Source organism: Haemorhous mexicanus, chromosome 5 (assembly GCF_027477595.1).
Source record: "Haemorhous mexicanus isolate bHaeMex1 chromosome 5, bHaeMex1.pri, whole genome shotgun sequence".
NCBI lineage: Eukaryota > Metazoa > Chordata > Aves > Passeriformes > Fringillidae > Haemorhous > Haemorhous mexicanus.
Window position 1 is genome coordinate 59547489 of NC_082345.1, and position 19359 is coordinate 59566847.

Here is a 19359-nt window from a genome sequence, read left to right on the forward strand (position 1 = left end):
CTGTAACAATTTTATAATGGGTGAAGGGACAGTCAAGGCTATACTTATATAAGCACACAGGCAGAGGGAACATGGAATTTATATCTAAGAGAGCCTAGAAACTAGGGGAAAAAAACCCCAGAGTATTCTGAATCATGAGATCCCTTGACCATCTCCTTTTTTGCTCATGTTCCATGGGTGCATGCAGAAAGAAGCTGCATTCTCTTTGGAGAGCATGCAAGAGAGAAACTAAAAGTAGACAAGAACTAGTAAAGAAATTCAGCATCTAGTCATGAAAAGCATTATGCCTGTGAAGAGACACTGAGGAAAAATGATATTTCATAACTTCTGTTATTTTAACTACTTGCTCATGTATAATTTAACAATCTTTTTCTTGCACTTCTTCTGCGAACAGCGAGCATCTCTAGACTTGTTAAGTGACTGCAAGGATACGGCTCTGGCTCTAGATAAGGCCTAAGTGCATAATTAAGTAGAAGCACACACTATCAACACTAATAATTCACTGCATTGGAGTATCAAGTTGCACAACAGCCATAAATTTAAGGGTCGGTGGAATAAAGAAAATGGCCCCAATTTACCATCAGAAAACAGTGCCATCAGAAGCTGCAGTGCCCAAGAATGGGACAAGGAACTGTAGCATGGGGCAGAACCTTCCCAGTTAAATACATGCTTCAATCAGCTGTTTTGAAAGAGTTTCAGCATGGATTGATTATCTTACAAAGATATTGACCTCACACACCTCAGAGGTGGAAAGGACACTATCCCAGGTCAATAAAACAAGGCAAAAATATACCAAAGTAAAACCTTAGTGCTGCACAGGAGCATAAATGAAAGCAGCAAGAACAACATCATTTCAATGGAGACAAGATTTCATTCCTAACATCAAACAATCATATTGTTCCCTTCAACTTTACAGATTTACTTTCTTAAGGCTGTTACCAAAGTTTAAGTTTGGTTAAGTGAAAAGTCATGTAAGGTTTGCAAAATGCTTTTGAGATCAGAAAAGTGCAACAAAAAGGAGAAACTGCTGCTAATTAAGCATATATAGCACCTTTTTTAAAAAATACATAACAGTACAAGTGATGCCTATGTATCACAAAAAAATGGATATTTGTCTAGTTATGAATTAACCAGTAAATATAATAAATCTGTTGGGCCTTGCCATTAAATTAGTAGGTGTACACGGCCACAAAAATGCTCAATCCATGTTTTATTATACAGTCTCTAACTGCAGGTAATGGGAGTTCTTGGGTCTTCAGCCCACATGAAAATCATGTCACTATTCACTAAATTACAGGTAAAATACACATTTAATGTTTTAAGAGTGTTTAGGGAAGACACAGAACTTCTTAGAATAATAAAATACAAGAAGTTTTACTAAAATGTTAATCAAAATAATGGGAAGTTGAAAAGAGTCAACAAAATGGGGCTGTTACTATATTCCACCAAAGAAAATAACACACAGCAAAGTGATTTTTATCTTTAAAGACTTGCATATAAAACTCGTCAGCATCCATTATAATTCTATAAAATAAGATAAGGAAGCATCTGGTACAATCTATATAGTTTTATAGCCAAGTACACAAAAATGCTTAAAACAGTTACAAGATCTTTTCACAATAAATGAAGCTGAAGCCTTTTTACTTCCTCTACCAGCATGTATTATAAAAACAAAGGCAAAAGCTAGAACAAAAGAGGAATAAAAAAGAACATTCATTTATCTTAATGACTAAATAATACTTTTAAAGGATTAACAGATAATGGGACCTGCTGATGCACAGGAAGAAAAAGCATCTTCACAAGCATTTTAGTTTAATCTCAATTAGTTCATAGCCATAAGCAAGGTGATACTCAAGCATTGACCATTTCAAACAACTGTTTGATTCTCTTGAGGCTAAATCTATTCCCAGATTCACAATGCACATCTCCAAAACATGTGCCAGTCTGAGTAATGGAGCAGAGGTTTGGTTTTTTTCTTCCTTAAAGACATACATTTGTATTGAAAGAATAATGCAGAAAAAAAAAAGCAAATACAATATAGAGAGTAGCAAATTTCAAAAGCTACCATATAACATCGTTGTCAGGATTAATTAGCAGTCAACACAAAACCACATAAAATACAAGTGCTTTTTCAAAAGCTAGTGTAGAGCGACAAAGAAATTTTAACTTGTCATATAGTAACTTCAAAAAACTTTTATTTCTTGTCTTTCAGAAAACATTAGTACTGCTCAGGAAAGCAAGAACTAGTACCAGGTCCTCTACATCTCTAAGCAGAAAAACTCAGTAGTGCATAACTGTTCCACAGACACAAAATAATTCCACACAAAACTTGCTCCAAGCACAACGTGTGGACTGTGAATACTGGTTTGCACGGCAATGTTTGGGGAGAGATGGGGGGGCTTTAGGGATGTCTTCTGTGAGAAGCTGCTGGAAGCTTCCTCCGTGTCCAAGGAAGCCAATGCCGAGCAGTTCCAAGAAGGACACACCGGAGGCCAGACCCGAGTCCATCAGAGATGGTGGTAGCACCTCTGTGGCTATATATTTAAGGGGGTGGGGTGGGGGGTATTCTGTGCAACAACAGCAGCATTCAAAGAGGAATGAGAATATGGGAGAAAAGCAAACAGCCCTGCTGACACCAAGGCCAGTGAAGAAGGGGAGAAGGTGCTCCAGGAGTCAGAGCAGAGATTCCTGTGGAGACCATGGTGAGGCAGCTGCCCCCAGCAGTCCATGGGGATCCACAGTAAAGCAGAGATCCCCCTGCAGACTCTGAAGGACTCCTCCCTGCTAAAACAGAAGGATAGATGGATGCCCAAGGCAGGCTATGGCCTTATAGGAAGCCTACAATGGAGCAGGCTCCTGGCAAGACCTGTGGATCCAGGGAGAAAGGAGCCCACAGTGCAGAAGGCTGCCCTAATTGACTAAGCCCACAGAAGGAGCCATGCTGGAGAGCTCTGTGGAGAAGTGTATTCCATAGGAGGGACCCCATGCTGGAGACAAGAAAGAGTCTGAAGAGGAAGGAGCAACACAGACAATGTTTGATGAACTGACTGCAACCACTCTTCCCCATCCCCCTGCACCACTCAGGAGAGAAGGCAGAAAAATTGGGAGTAAAGGGAAGCTCAGGAAGAAGAGTAAAGGGGTGAAAGTCTTTTAAGATTTGAGTTTGTTTCTTGTGACTCAACTCTGATTTTCATTGGCAGTAAATTAAATTAATTCTTCCCTGAATTAATTCTTTATTAAGAAGAATTTGTCTGTGATGGTAATTAGTGAGTGATCTCTCCCTGTCCTTACATCAACTCACAAGCATTTCTGTCAGCACAACTTGCTAATTCTTCTTTTGCTACCAGATTTGGATCTACACAGACATCTAAAAATTGGACAGTACTGCATCAAGATAAACACCATTGCAGACTGCAATGAACACAAAGCTTTTAACAACCCATAGCACCAAAGAGGCACATGTTAGCAGAGAACATCACAAAGCCATTTGCAGCTCACCCTGTTGTGGGGCAGGTTCTGTGTTTCCCATACCAGAGGTCAGAGTAGCCATAGGATAACCGGGAGATAAGCCCTTCACATACTGGGGTAACAAGAGCAGACTGGCAGAAACAATCTTTAACACAAATCCACATCTTATAAAGATACCAGAAAGTGAATTAGATTAATATCTCTATTTCACTGCTCATTGCATATGAAGAAGTGCAAACAGAGCACGGTCCTGATTCAGGGCACCTTTGAGTCCTAAATAGCTTGCAAGAAAAACAGTACTTAAAAAGTAATCTTCATTTACATGAATCATGATATTTTCTGTTACTTTTTTTTATTGTTTGTTTTTAAATTACATCTGCAACTCAAAAAAAGGGTATTATTTAACTAATAAAATACTTTAAACACTAGCTGATTTCTTGGATTTTTTTTTGTTCTCAGATACTTTTAGACCCCAGGATAATTTCTCATGAGTCTATTGACTTCAGCAGTCAACAGAAAATTGCCCTGAAGTTAAATGTTTAAATATCTTTCACCTTCCTAAGTTTTAGGTAAATGCACATTTCAGAGAATCAGACTTCAAGGGACTTCAGGAAATCACCTAGTCCACCTGTCTGGTTCAATTTAAGAATACTGTTCCCAACAGACAAGATTGTGATCTGAAAATAAAACTCTCCTATTCCACAACTTCTCAAGAAAATCTATCTCAATGCTTAACTGTTCTTGCCAATAGCAAGCTCTCCCTACAGCACCAGCACAAACCTGTCCTGCTGCAACCTTTCCCAATGTCTAGCTTAAACTTCCCTCAAATCAGTTTGCATTCATTGGTTCTTATGATCTCCCCACCGCACAGAAAGGATGGTTTGTTATTCTCTAGGAAGACTTTTACCCACTGAAATCTCTTTTCATGCTAGGCATCTCTTCTCTAAACTTGGTAATACTGGTGTCTTCAGTTCTTTCTTCTAGGTCATATCTCCTAAAGATTTAGCTATTCCCTTTGTTCTCCTGTGGATCCACTTAATCTTTTCTCATGTGTGACTACAATTACACATGCAGACTATGAAACACCACATAGCCTTGTGGAACATTAGAAAAAAGATGAGATTTAGAAAATACTTGCCCATTACAAATAATTTTTTTACCAGATAAATTAATACAATCTCCTTTCCTTTATATGGTCAAAAATAATACATCAGTCGTGAAAACACACATTAGTACACGGTCTGCCTTAAGAAAATATTAGTACTCTTTATTTCCATATTAATTTCCTGTTTGGACATATTCCAAACATGTTACTCATTGCTTCTCATAAGACTAACAACAATTAGTAGGAAGATCTATTGCTCTGAGTGAGATTTACTTGTGAACTGATGTGGTGCCAAAGGTAAAATATAATAATAGGCATAGAAAGCATATTTAGGCAAATAAAAGGGTTTCTTTAAACAGAACCTACTATCACTATGGGTTATAAGTAGCACGAGGATGCAATTTCTAAGAAAAATAGATCTTAGCTAAAATGCAATATTGCGTGGAACAGATACCCCAGTTGGCCAGTCATACTTGGCTGAATGATCAATTCCAACTGGGATATCTAAATACTACCAGAAAACAAATACTGTTATTTTAATTAGTACAATTTTGTTGTGTCTTTTTTTCATGTGATTATAAAGAACTTTTTAAAAATACATACACAAAGAGAATAATTTTATCTATGTTTTGACTAATGAATTTAAAAAAATATGGCTTCTCTCAGCAATATTACATTGAACTCAACTTGTAAATACATGCCTTTTTTTTTCATTTGGCCTTTTTAGTTCAGTTTCAAAAAGTCTCAGTTGTGTGTGTCTTGTTTGGGCAGTTTAATATTTGATACAGTGTATGCCTGCTAAGAAAAGAGAAAAATAAATATTAACCAACAGATCTAAAAAGCATGCACTTTTGTATGATGTGACTCACTCCAGTCTATAGTACTGCCTTTAGGAACAGGTAGTGCTGATAAATGCTGAGAAAGGTCAATAATTCATCACTTGTGCTCCTGGGCTATGAAAGCAGGTAATCGTAAAAAGGCTACTGAAAAATCTCTTACTAATGGCTTTTTTTAAGTTTCTCAGTGGGGAAAACTGGGAGATTTATACCATCGATGGTGCAGTTCCCTGTGAAGACATACAAGTTGTTCATATTAAACACCCAAAGTGAAAGACTATTTCAAAGCTTCCTCCCATGGGCAGAAAACCTGTCAGACTCCCCCTCTTGGTACATCCCAGCACAGCAGATGCCACACAGAGAACATCTTTCCTGCCTCCCTGAAAAGAAAATTATTGAGAATTTTGTCTCCATTGCTTCCTTTCACTGCTACACCTCTCTAATACTATTAAAAACAAACAAACAAACAAACAAACAAACAACAGACTGGAAACATCAAAAAATTTCAAATATTTTATATCAAAGCAGGACCTCCTCTCATTTTTCTGCAGCTCCAATGAGCCACACATCATCACATAGCTTACAACTGGGTCTTAATTCTATTTAGCTGCCTTAAAACTATATCAAAAATGCAAAGAGAGATTGGCTACCTTTCACATTTTCTTTTCTATGCAGCCCTTATTCAAGTCTAGATCTTTTCAACCACCAATTCTGTTTCCTGGATGGGAAGACTAAACTTTCCACTTCAGCATTCTGCGCTTCTCTCTACCCTGATGTCCTGCACTGAAAATATCGTTCATATCTGCCTCTACACAACACCCCTCCAAAAATGTATGGAAAATAGACAGTTGAAAAAAATTATACTACAGTGCATTAAATGTAACAAACCCTTCAGCAAATTTGCAGCTGGGACACTCTGTCCTCAACTCAGTTTTACTATATATAGGTAACGTATGCAGCACATCTGGTATGCGAGGTATCTTACTGTTTTGAGACACAGCTAAAGCATAAAAGGGAAAACTGAAAAAATAAAACAAAACAAAACAAAACTTTTTTTTTCCTCCCACATTCTTAAAAGCAATTATCATTCTGAATTTAACTGGCTTAGGTATTTTTAATGTTTTAAAGATATAAGAAAAATTAAAAGATAGCAATATTATCTGTCATACTAAGTCACATACAAGTTCTTTCTAGGAAAATTTTGAGGGCCAAAGGCTCAAAGCATTTTAGAAGATAACAGCTCCTTTCCTCAAAAGGTTTTACACAGCAGAAAACATTAGGAATACCAGCTTCCTCAAGCCATCAGGTTATATGAGCAGAAAGCTCTTTAAAAATCATCTTGGGTATACTGTCAGTAGACTTTTTCAAACATTAGCAGAAGAAGCAGCAGAGTTCTTTGGGGTTACACAGCTAAACAGAATATGTGCCTTATTATTGTCAGTGTCAAAATGTACATGCTAAACCCAAAAATATTCAAAAAGCTTTTTCTGTCATTTTAGAGCAGGATAAAATATTTAAATATGTATAAAAAGTGACAGAAAAAAAAATATTAAGTATAAAATTTAGCCAAATTATTATGTGTAATACTGCACTATTTTTAAAAACAGTGCTGTAGTATTTTTCACTATTGTGACACCAATTTCTATAAATAGAATTAACACAGAAGTGCCTACAAGTGTAACGAACAATTGCTAATTTTTGCCTGAGGAGAAAAAAAAAGATAACTATGAAAAATTTGCTAAACAGGTATCTTATTCATATATATAAGTAAAAGTAAAGCTGCACAAATGATACTAAATTTTGGTTTATAGCCATAATCATCTGGTTATTAAAGAAGTACTGGAATTCTCTTGTGTCAACTACTGCAGTATATCAAAAGAAAACCACCTTATTTTACAGAACTTACTGAACATCTACCCAACAGATTAGGAATCTAGTTTTGGGATCTGAATATTCCAATCCTCTATACTTTGAGAAAGGTTCTTATTCTTGAGATTTAATCTGCTCCTGTGCAGTCCCTCTCCAAACAAAGCTAATATCAGCCAAATCTCCTAAACCATTCAAAACACCAACATATCTTTTGATAAATTAAACACTCCTATCCCCCAATGAGCTATCAGTACATAAATAAAGCTTTAAAGTATATCCAGGGCTGTAACACACCTTGGCTGCCATGTACAGACACCCTTCCCAAGTTACTCCGTAACTGCCCTACTTTCCATGAGACTCAAAGACATTTAGAAACTGTATCCTTTACCTTTCCCCATCACTGCAGTGCCTGAATGGTTAAAACCTTCTACTACATGAAAGAGGTCCTTGTCAGGGACAAAAGAGTTCCCACAATTGATGGGGTGTAACACCAAATCAAATGTTTTTCATTTCCCTGTGAATAAATGTGTTAAACAATATTAGATAATGAATCACCTAAAATCAGACCTGGGTAGTGAATATACTTGGTTACTTTTAATTTTCAATAGCCTATGCAAAAAGTTTTAGATACTGAAATTTTAAACACTCCTTCATACTGACTGCAGCTGACTAGAGTATGTTAAACTGCTTTGCTTGAAGATCAGACAGGCATGGGACTGCAATTATATATCACAATACCCTTTTCTGGGTTCACAGCTCTATTCATCTTTTAGAAACACTGAAGGACAGATTGGACATAGGGGAACGGATTAGCCACAGGACGACCTGTATTTCCACACAAAAGCCTAAGTGTGGAAAAATGGCACCCTGTGTTACCCATTCTTCACTTCCTGAAAAAAACATATTCATGAAAATAGACATTTAAACAGCTCTTTCCCACTCATCTCAGAACAAGCGTTCATTGTTTCTTCACACCATTTATGTGTAGTAATGTAATGCTACTACCAAACTGCCTCAGTTCACACATGTATATAAAAATATTTAAGAATTAGGACAGGCCCACTTCAGCACAGGAACTAAAATGAAATCAACACAAAATTAACATTAATTATAGAAGAAAAATCTCAGTTGGCTATTGCAACATATAATCTCATAATTATGAATGGGACTGAAGGAGGGTTTGGTTCTGGTAATAAGTTTCAGCTGGATGTCATGGAAGTTCTACACACTGTAGCCACGCAGTACAACTGAAATTATAAAAAATACAACGTGTTAATAGGCCACAAGACTATAACCTACCACAGAACATCAGTAACTCCAAGTGAGTAAAAGGAAAATGAACACAGAAAAATATATGTAGTAATTGTATAATTTTGTAGTGAAGATTATGTCAGTTTTCTGTTAAAATCTAGCTCTGGAAAAATAATAAGCAGTAAATATTTTGAAAGATGCAAAAATTGAAAGAATATGCATTAATAAATCAGGTTTGAACTTTAATTTATTTTACATGTCATTCCTCTTAAATCAATTGTCTTGCATACAAGAGATGCTTGGTGTATGGACTTGTACCATCAACTTGTCTCAGGAGATAGGCATTATCAGCTAATCTGATCAAGCTACTCAAACTGGTGGCTTATTTGAATGGTCTTTGGGACAACAGAAAATTATCCTTCTGCACAAGAAATAATCAAATTAAAATGTCCAAGCATTTAACTTAGGAATTTGACCACACAGCTGAGTTACAAACAGCAAGCCTGTGTAGCTCATTAGGCTCCAATGGGAAATTAATCTTTTGGCCAGGAAATCAACAGTCTAACATCATGTGCAATGAGACATAGCGTTCCTAACTTTTTAATAATTACAATGTAAAGGGATAACTCTGACATGAGAAAACTATTTCAAATCTTATGAAGGTACTGAGGTCATCTCACGTGTATTCTTCTTTATACATTTTTATTTAATAAACTAATGTGGTACGCATATGGTTAAATTATTTTCCAGTTCTTTCCTCACACTTTTTGTTTTCTTATTGAAAGTAACATAAAACATCAGGTTCAAAAATGAAAAAAAAAAGTAAAAGTAAATCTTATTTTGCAAACTGCTTACAATACATAGTTTAAATCCAGTGTTATCTATTTCTCATTCTTTTATATGCCTTCATTTAGATATATTCTGCTTAAACCATTCATTTTTATTGGATATTAAAAGTTCTTCATAAAAAAAAAAAAAAAAGCTCAGTCATACCATGCAGATTTTCATTCAACTCCACCAAACTATTCCCTGTCTTTGTTGAAACCACAGGGAGGAAGGAACACATACACTGCTGAAGTAATTGCATGGAAAGGGCCAAAATGCTTTTGTGGAGATTAGCACCTGTCAAGAAAAGTCTGACAGCTGTCCCAGTATTTGCAATTTAGAGTCAGTATATAGTTTTCATTGCTAAAGAAAGCAGAAATTGTTCAGGAACAAATATAAACAAACTGATCTAATTAAGTTATCCAGCAAGCTAAAGAGCTTCAGTTTGCTGTCTGCAGTCCATGTTAAAAGTGGTTATAATTGCTAGAAAAATGTAAAATGCGTTAAAAGTCCTTCATGTACCACCATGGGTTCTGTTTTCATAAAATAATTTGCTAGCTTTCTATTCCTACAAGGCAAGATGAAATATTTTAAGGGAAACAAAATGCTACTTCTTTTGAAGACTTTTTACAGTAACACAGACCTCAAGCCCTAAAAGACTGAAGAAAAAAAGCAGTGTAATGGCAAATAGAGTAAAAAAATAGCCTGAAAGTCTGCAAAATCTCCTCAAAACAGGCCATGCCATTAGACAGATATGTAAAAATACAGTTGTCTGAACATTTTAAAAGAATGTTAAATAAGTCACTATGTGGGAGGCATTGCACACAATGCAATTACAGCATGGGTAGGTTTCTTAAAGGAGAAATCTTTAGCACTGGTAATATCTGAATGATGTTCCTAAATTAACAAAATCAGAGTTTATTAATTTCAGAAAAAAAAAAATCTGTGAAAACATAGAGTCTCATGTTTTGCTTTGACTGACACTAAATTAAAATCAGTACTGACACTTCAGAGGTTGCAAGGTAGTCACTCTGCCCAGCCTTGAGTGAAACTTTGTCCCAGCCACAAAAAAGTTTTCTCCCTGCTTTACACAGCCAGCCCTCCAAACTGAGCTTAGCTCCTTTTTCCTCCAGCTATACTCTCAACTATATTACAATGATAAAAAAAAGAAATAATGGGTTCACCAAAACTCCCATATTATTGTGTTATTTTTGTTAATACTGCTTAAAAAACAGGACTGCACTTTTTCCTACACCACAAATGTACATACATTTTTCAGGATCCACACTTGAATCTCAGACTAGAGTTTGCTATACAAGTAACAAATGGACTAATTATTTTAGCAGTAGGGAAAAAAAGAAAATACTAATTTCCTGACGAAAGAAAACAAAACAAAACAGGAGCAATAAAAGGGTTACTCCCTAGGAAAAATCGTTCTACTCAATCGAACACTTTTTTTCACCCAATTCAAGTAGGGGGAAAAAAAAAAAAGAAAAAAAGAGGAAAGCCTGCCCGACAATTCAAATTATTTTCTCCTAAAAACTGTAATCACAGTTTTCTGACCAGAAGGTGGTAAAAACAGGAGCCTTGAAACCACGCAAAGGCCTCTTCCCGTTTCGGGGCAGTGAAGAGAAGGAAGCCGCTGAATGCCCAGGATTTGCTCTGCCCTGCCCTTTCCATAGAACTTTAGTGCCATCTATTGAAAATGTACTGAATAAGGAAGAGGCAAAGGATGCCTATTGATTTGGTATAAAAATAAGACGTTTACTTGTTATGGGGTTTTTGGTTTATTAATATTCCCATGATGACTACTGTTTTGTGGTCATCTGATAGCAACAAATATTTTCTGTATACTATACGTGCCCCATAAAGAAATGAGACGTCAGCTAAAGCATCGAATATAAACATCATACAGATTTCATATATATATATATATATTTATATATACATATAACGTATATACATTTAGCAAAGATGTAAGTCTAAGCCTACCTATTACCTAAGGCAACAAAACTGAGAAGGCTTTAACGGAAAGGAAAAATAGCGTGGAAGCACTGCTGTAAATAGAACATACTGGAAACAGTAAAAATAATTAAGGCACCTCGTAAAGATCTTAGTATTAAAGAACAGGATATGTAGACATGCACATACAATTACCTTCTTTAAGAAACTGTGAGTGGATGACAAATATAAGAAAACAGCAGATCGCTGCTCCTGCTAGTGCCCATAAAGCTTTCAAGAGCTGCATCTCGGTCTGAAACTCAGTAAATACCCAGAAAGTCACACAATGAATTTCCACAGCGATGCATCAACGCTTCCCTCTGTGCGCCAGGCGCGGCGGCTCCCGGCAGGGACCACACTCCCGAGCAGGGCGGGCGAGCCCGGGGCTGCGGAGGAGGGGCCGGGGCTTCACACCCCGCGCGGGGGCAGCGGCAGCGCCGCGCTCTCCTCGCCGAGGCAGCCGGCGCGGGGCCCCATGAATCAGCGCTCCGTCTCCGCGGGAGCCGCGGCGAGCCGGCGGCGGGGGCAGGGAGCCGGCAGTGCCGGGCAGGGTTGCGCAACAGCGCCCGCTGCGCCGCGGGGGCGCGGGGCCGCCGCCGCCGCTCAGGGCGCGCCGCCGCCGGCCGGCGCGGGGCGCGCAGGGGCCGGGCCCTCCCCGCCGAGGCTCCGCGGGAGCCGCTGCAGCATCGCCGGGCTGCGGGTGCCGCTCGCTCGTCGGGCCGCTGCTCCGCTGCTCGCTGCCACGGCTCGGGGAGGAGAGAGCGAGCGGGGAGGGGAGGGAGCGGGAGGGAGGGATCTCTCTTTACTGCAACTTCTCCCGGCTGGCGGCAATTTGTTGCACCCCCTTCCTCCTCCCCCGGCTCGGAGATGCTCTCCAGTGCGGGTGCGAGGGGCGGGAGGGAAGTCAGTTCAGCCCGCCGTCCCTGGCAAACACGGGGCCGCTCGGGGGCTCTGGCACAGATCGCTGGTCTGCCTTTGGGCTCGCACCTCCGCCGCCGGGGCTCCTCGACTCCCGGCACCGGGAGGTCCCCCGGGCGCCGTGGCTGGCCCCACTCCCTCGCCCGCCGTCCGCCCGCGAGGTCGACCCCGTCCCGGGGCCGCGCCCCGGCGGTGGCACCGCAACGCGCCCTCCGAGCAGCCGCGCCGGGCTACGGCGGGCTCTCTCAGTCTACAGGTTGATGCCTCCGCTGCAGCAATCCCCGCGGAAAACAGGAGCGCAAATGAAAGAATCTAATAAATCAGCATCAGAAGAAAAAAAAAAAAAAAAAAAACCAAAAACACACACACAGAAAAAACCACCAAACCACAGCCCACAAAAAAAAAAAAAAAAAAAAACCAAAAACCGGAACACCAAGGCTGTGATTTTGCTGCCGCCCTCCCACTCCAGGGGAAGGAGCCTGCCGCGGCCACCGGCTGCCGTAGAGCAGCCGGGCGGGGGGGGCGGGAAGGCCGGGGCGGTGCTGCGATGCGGGGCCGCTCCGCGGGGAGTGCACGCTCGGCCCCGCCGTGGTGGGACGCGGTGTAGCCGTGGCCAGGGGCAGACGCGGCGCTCCGCACCCGGGGTCGCCCCGACGGCCGGGGCTGCCCGGTCCTGGCACCGAGCTCGGTGCGCACAGGCGGCCGGCGGCGGCTTGGAGGTGCGGGGCAGGGCAGGGTTAATAGCCGCACGCCAAAGCGCTGCCCGAGCCGGGCTCCTTCCCGGTGCCCTCTGCCCGCGCAGGCTCCGCGCCTCTCACGTTCAAACGCCGCCGCTGTGCCGCGCAACTTCCGCGGCGCCTGCGTGTCCCGCAGCGCGGCCGGCGCTGCCCCGCGGGCGGAGCGCGGAGCGAGCGGCGGCCGCGTAATGCGGGGAGAGGGGCTCCAGCAGCGGAGGTGGGGCAGGGCAGGTGCGGTTCGCAGCCCCGCGGAGGCTGCCGGCCGAGGGCTGGCGGCCAGAGCCCCCAGCGGCCTCGGCGGGCCGGACGGTGCTACGGCCGGCACGGCGGAGCGTCCTCCCGCCGTGTCCTCCGCGACACGCTGGAAGTTGCGGGGCTGCTCGGGCTGGCTGTAGGCTCACTGCACAACAGGGACAGCGCCGACGGCCAGTGAGCCATACCGGTTTCTCCGGGATAGACATCCATAGTTTTGGAGATTTAAACCGAGTAAGGGAATACTTGCACGCTGAGAGCTTTGTTTTCATAGCACCTTGGTTGCATCTGCATTTATGATGTGGATTGCGGTTTTGATTTTTTGGCTTGTTGTTTGGGTTTTTTTTTGTTTGGTTGGGTTTTTTTTTTTTTTTTTTTAAGTATTTCATATTTAAATATTTGCTTAATTTTAAGAAACCAGGAAAGGATTTACAGATGCTTGAAAGGGCAGATTAATAAAAGATCAGTATTTTTACTGGGCAAACATCTCCCCTGCTGTTGATGATGTGTCTTAAACTCATCCCTATGCCTTTTCGTTTTTCACAGATAGCACAGGGAAACATTAAAAACAACCATCTTTTGATTTTTAAACTTCACACAAATCCCTCTAAACCCATGTATTGCATTTACTATATTTGAAGATTACAGCAATACAATGTTAAAGCAATGTCATAGCTACACTGGAGGAATTCCACTGTAAATCTTTCATTCTGAAATGTACACTTTGGTGAGAAATTTGCCATGCTTGGGCACAGTTCAAGTTGGGTTTTGTCTGTTTATTTGTCTTCTGGGTGAAAGAAAAAAGTGTCAAGTAACTAAAGAAAATTCACACATTTTATATTTAAGCAAACAAATCTCTCCACCCACCCCCCCCGCCCTCCACCAACATACCAGCTTTAAAATCCACAGGTAACTTTAAAATCCACAGGATTTTAAAAGTATCAAACTTCAGTTTACACAGTCTGTAATAAGTATCTTTTAGTCTGAAAACATTTAAACAAAAATCTTCTGAAAAATTTTACTCATTGCTTTCTCTTTTTTTACTAAAAGCACATGAAGATCCACTGTCAATGGGTCAAAACCTCCAACAGCATGTTCCTCGCTCCTTTTGAGGTGAAAGATGGTCCTTTCTGTCATTTTAAACTAATATTACTTCTCTAAACTTCTGAATTAGACAAATACGCCTGGGTTTCTGTGGCCTTTAGGGAAGACCCTTCATAAACAAAACATCAGAACATGGCATTGTGCTCCCTGGCCACAGCAGAGTCACTCTACTTGCCCACTAGTGGAAAGTGGGAGCAAAATCTGGTTCAGCACTCACACTGTACAGACATATTTAGTCTCATAGCAACAAAGAATTCCAGAAGACTTCCCATTTGAGAGGACAGTGGTACCTGGCAACACCACTTGCTGTACTGCATATGGTTCACTCTCAGTTTTGTGTTTTCTAAATAGCTTTGGACATTTCAAACAGGGTTGAGTCCTAGTCAAAAATATCCATCTTCAATTTCTTTACTTGTTACCTGCAGAAAGATTTATAAAATATTAAAGATAACTCAAGTTACCCATGTAGACTTTTCTGGAAGATTGTTCTGAATAAATTCCACTGATAAAAATTCCCCCTTATCTTTCAGATTAAGATTTGCATCCCCAACTAATTGAATAACACCTGTCAAACAACTTCTAAGCTGCTTAGGCCATAACAGATTTGCAGACCAATCTCTGCATTTCCAGGTTTTGTGCTGATCCCATTCATCTCCAGCAATACAGAGGCAAAAAGGATCACAGGATCCTAGCAGTAGCAGTAGCTAGGATCACAGGATCCTAGCAGCAGCTCCTTCTAGGGAACCACTCCACAGGGGTTTTCCCCATTATGTTTTCAAGCTGAAGAAGCAATGCTCAGCACCTGAAAGCTGGTAAAGGATGGTGATGGCGTTGGCAGACAATTCTGATATAGAAGACTTTTGCAGCTGGGAAGAGAAGTGAGGAATACATTTTCCTGATAATCAGGGAGCAAGAGAAAATGTGTAAGAGATAAAAGATCTTCTGAGATCTTACAAGAAAGCAGCAGAAAAATAAGTGCATAATTTTCAAATGTATGTTCTCTTTTGGAAATACAGCTCATTTGTTCTTTTTACCAAAAATTCAGTTGAATTCTACAGAATTACTAAAACTGGAACTCGGTAGCAAAAACAGCAGCCTTTGCTCAAGTATAGAAACTTGAAAAAATTATCCATACTCTGCATTTAATTTTGTGAAAAGATTCTACCAGGCTCTGTAAGATTTATTCTTCACTACTGAGATATTTTATAAATAAAGATGTGCTAAAATTCCTGGAAAACAATCATGATCAGATTGTATTCCTTATACCTAGAAATAAAGTCCTACTATTTCCAGCTGTGTCAAATGCCTTTTGCGTAACTATTTTATTCCTGTTCATGCAATAAACCCCCAAATTATGCATGGTGAATGCAGATCTAAATGCAGGAGCACAAGATGTGACGTTAGCTTATTTTAAGTAATGAATTTGGAAGCTACTTCTGGCTTTGAAAAAAAAAAAAAAAGACAATAGCTATTATTAGGTTATCTAGACCAAACTTTTGCCAATGCCCACTGGATTTCATTTTTGTTACTTTTGAGTTACTCAGGCAATAGTCTGTCACCAGCCACTTGAGGTGATTATTCCAGCCCAGTGGTTCTCTCAGCTGGAATGTTTCTTTTGATGCTAAGTTTAACATTTTATTTTGTTGAAATTCACCCAGTTCATCTTTCACATATGCCAGAAGTAGCATTATAAATCCTTTTCCATTTTGAATCTAACCAAAATATAAGATATATTGAATAGATGGGAATGAGTACAGACAATTATATTTCCACCAATTATTTTTAGCAGCATTTAAGCATTTTTTTCCCCTCCACTTTTCTCTGCATACCAATGGCTGTCTTGCATTTCTTTTCTTTTGAGCTAGGGACAACTACACCAGTCCTCAAAATCTTATTCCTGGTCTTCAGCTGATGCTGGGTAACTGCCACTGAAGTAGATATTAACATCTAACGTAACATCTATTGATCTCTGTTTTGTGACCTGATGTGGCTACCATAGGAATCACAAATACATTTGATTATTTCTTTCCATGAACACCTAAAATTTTCATTTTTTTCCCTTGATTTACCAAAGTCGGTGATATTTAATATATCTTTAATATTTCTGACAGATTATATGCTGCTTCCCGTCCTGTCTCCTAGTGGCAGATTCATAAAAGGGATAGCGCAGCCTAGTTAATTTAGAATTACCACTGTGTGATCTCCTTGCTAACAATGCATGTTTACTTAGAACTTTTGACAGTTTAAGGGTTTTTTAAAGTAATCTTGTTTAATTTTGCTTTTCAGTTGCATTATTTTGCTGTTCATGTCTTCTTCCTACCATCTTACTGGCTTTCTATTCAGGTATGATTTTCTTCCTCTTTTCTGTTTATAAAGATTTGTGCCAGCAGTTGATGCCATGTAGATAGTTTTCCCCTGGGAACTCACTGAACATTCTCCCACACAGCAGTCACCGTTTGGTAACAGCTTTTGGCCACTACCGAAAAAGGAGCTACCTAAGTTAGAAGTCTTGTGAGACCATTCTGATCCCTTGAACCACTGGTAAATTCTCCCAAAACACATTATCTGAAATCACACAATGCTCCAGCACAGGCATTATGTGTAGTGTAGCGTCCTAGGTTTGCTCACAGAGGGGGAGCCTAGAGCCCTGGGGCCTGGCCACATTGCTACTCTGTAGTGCTCACCTCATTGCTGCCACAGGGGTTGGTTCCAGGGGAAGGAAAAAAGGAAACATACTCTAGAAGTTCACCATTTTGTTCTGTTTCTTTCAGAGCTCCTCCGAGTGTGTGCCATGGCACTGGTGCGAGAAGCAGCCGGGGGAATGGAGCAGTAGACCCTGAGCTGAGCCCAAGCCCAGACAAGCCCGGGCTGGGCAGACAGGAGCTGAGCCAAGCATTGCTGGCCTCAGTCAACCCCAGCAGTGCAGAAAGCAGGCAGCATCATGGAGAGGATTTGGGGGTTTGTCCATCATTGTTTTTTGTTGTCTCAGGCTCAGGGATGGGGAATGCTGGCTGTGGGGTGTACGCCACCTTGTCTTAGTCTCAAGAATAATTGTGAGCTGGTGCTGAGCTGCAGGAATGTCCCCCCTCTTGTCTTTGTCTCAGCAACCACGAGGAACTAAACTGAGGTGTTAGTGAACACCCTTTGTGTGTAAAGAATCATCTCTTCTGTATACTTTTGTTATTAATATTGCTGCTGCTACTGTGCATTTCTTATTCCACTGCTGTTTTCTTTCAGTAAATTGTTGTCTCAACCCACAGTCTCGGCTTTTGTCCTTCTCTCACCAGATTGGGGCTGGAGAAAGGGGAGTGGCTTATTTGAGGTTTAATTACCAGCAGGCGTTACGCCACCACATGCAGTCAATCGCTGCTACCATATTACTTCATCCATGTTGTACTCCTGCATCATCATCATCACATCTGCCTACCAAGAAATCTCCCCTTATATAATTCAAATCTTTAAGCAGTTCAGTTCTGAAATGTTGCTTTTGTCCTCTCTCATTTTGCTTTATATGCTCCACCTGTTACAGGGAGCACCTCAATTTGCAGTAGCTGCTCTGACACATTTAACAGCACAATTATAGATGACTTGGTAACCACCCATTGACTAAAAATAACCTAGCAACTGAAGACACACTTGGGTATTTATACTTAGATATCCCAGAGGAACCCTTCACAGCTCCTGTAGCTGGGGAAAACATATGTATCTCACCAAATGCAGTAGGCTAGGAATCCTCAGGGGTGGGGGCGGAGGGACGTAGGGGAAGTGATAACATTGCACAGCTGAAAGATTTTCCAGACAACACTCTGCCAGCTAATCCAACTCTTATCCAACTAGCTCTGCAATTAAGGTTTCCCACTGAGAACAACGACAGCATTATGACCTGGGGAATTTTCTGCCTAGAAAAACCTCTTTGCATCTGGGATTGAAAAATTTAGAGCCTTAAAATCCATCTCCTACACTGATATATTTGCCACCATTACAGATCCTAAGGAACTCTAATTCCAGTATGCATATGAGAAACTGCATGAGCTACGATGAATGAGCTACCAATGAGGAGGGAGACAGGCAGCATATCCTCTGTGAAGAATCTGCAGTGCTGAAACTCATTCTTGCCTTCCGAAGTACGGATTATTTTATTTTTTTAAATTCAAGATGTACCAAGTTGTCGCACAACCTGTTCAGAAAGAAATATTCTGATGTCTGAAGAAAGAGTGATCTAAATAATGCGATTTAATTTCTATTATACATTATTGCATATGCTATGGCTGCCTGTGGCTAGTTTTATATTTGAGCAGAATAAGAAACTTGGAGTTTAATTGAATGAACTCCATGTGTCTTAATGGAGAACTTGTACTACTGCAGTATCTGTCTGCCCATCCTTTTTCTACTCCCTACTGTTTTTTTCTGGTTTATCTATGGCCTTCATCCATTCCTGTCTTCAAACTAAGCTTTTATTCACCCTAAATAGTTAGCAGATTACAGCAACAAAGAGAACTACTAATCTCAAAGAGAGACTGGACAAGGTCATAAGGACCTTTCTATCTGCCTTCAGTAAGATTATTGTCTTGAAATGAAAATGAAGTGTTCAAGATGAGGTTGGATGGGGCTTTGAAGAACATGATGTAGTGAAAGATGCCCCTAACCATGGCAGAGAGCTTGGACTAGATGATCTTTGGAAGTCTCTCCCAACACAAACCATTCTGTGAGTCTATAGTAATACAGAGAAAGCATCAAACTCTTGAAACTCACAGTTAAGGCTGATGTGCGAGGCATAGGCTCAAACATTCCAATGACTGTAGGGCTATTCACAAAAAAAATCGTAATTAAACTTAGAGGGCTTATCTTCATATTTTTACTTTTTATGTATTTTAAGATCATCTGGACTTTTAGACACTTCTTGAATTACAATTGTTCTCTCTTTTTTTCAGAAAAGGGATTTGTATTTTAACCATGATGATTAACCACATGCAATTAAGGGAATGTAGTTATG

General features: G+C 40.4%; 1 protein-coding gene across 2 annotated transcripts in view; it reads right to left on the reverse strand.

Moving 5' to 3' along the window:
• The window catches only part of TAFA5 (TAFA chemokine like family member 5), a 290769-nt gene extending 278986 nt beyond the window's left edge, over positions 1-11783 (reverse strand). The window contains exon 1 of one of the 2 annotated variants that reach the window (XR_009486599.1): positions 11512-11783. Coding sequence is in view for 1 of the 2 variants with exons in the window: in XM_059847285.1 (XP_059703268.1) it covers positions 11512-11602 (91 nt within the window). In the remaining variant the exon portion in view is untranslated. The remainder of the gene's footprint in view (positions 1-11511) is intronic. The other variant, XM_059847285.1, reaches the window with a different exon arrangement.
• Between the last annotated feature and the right edge of the window lie 7576 nt (positions 11784-19359).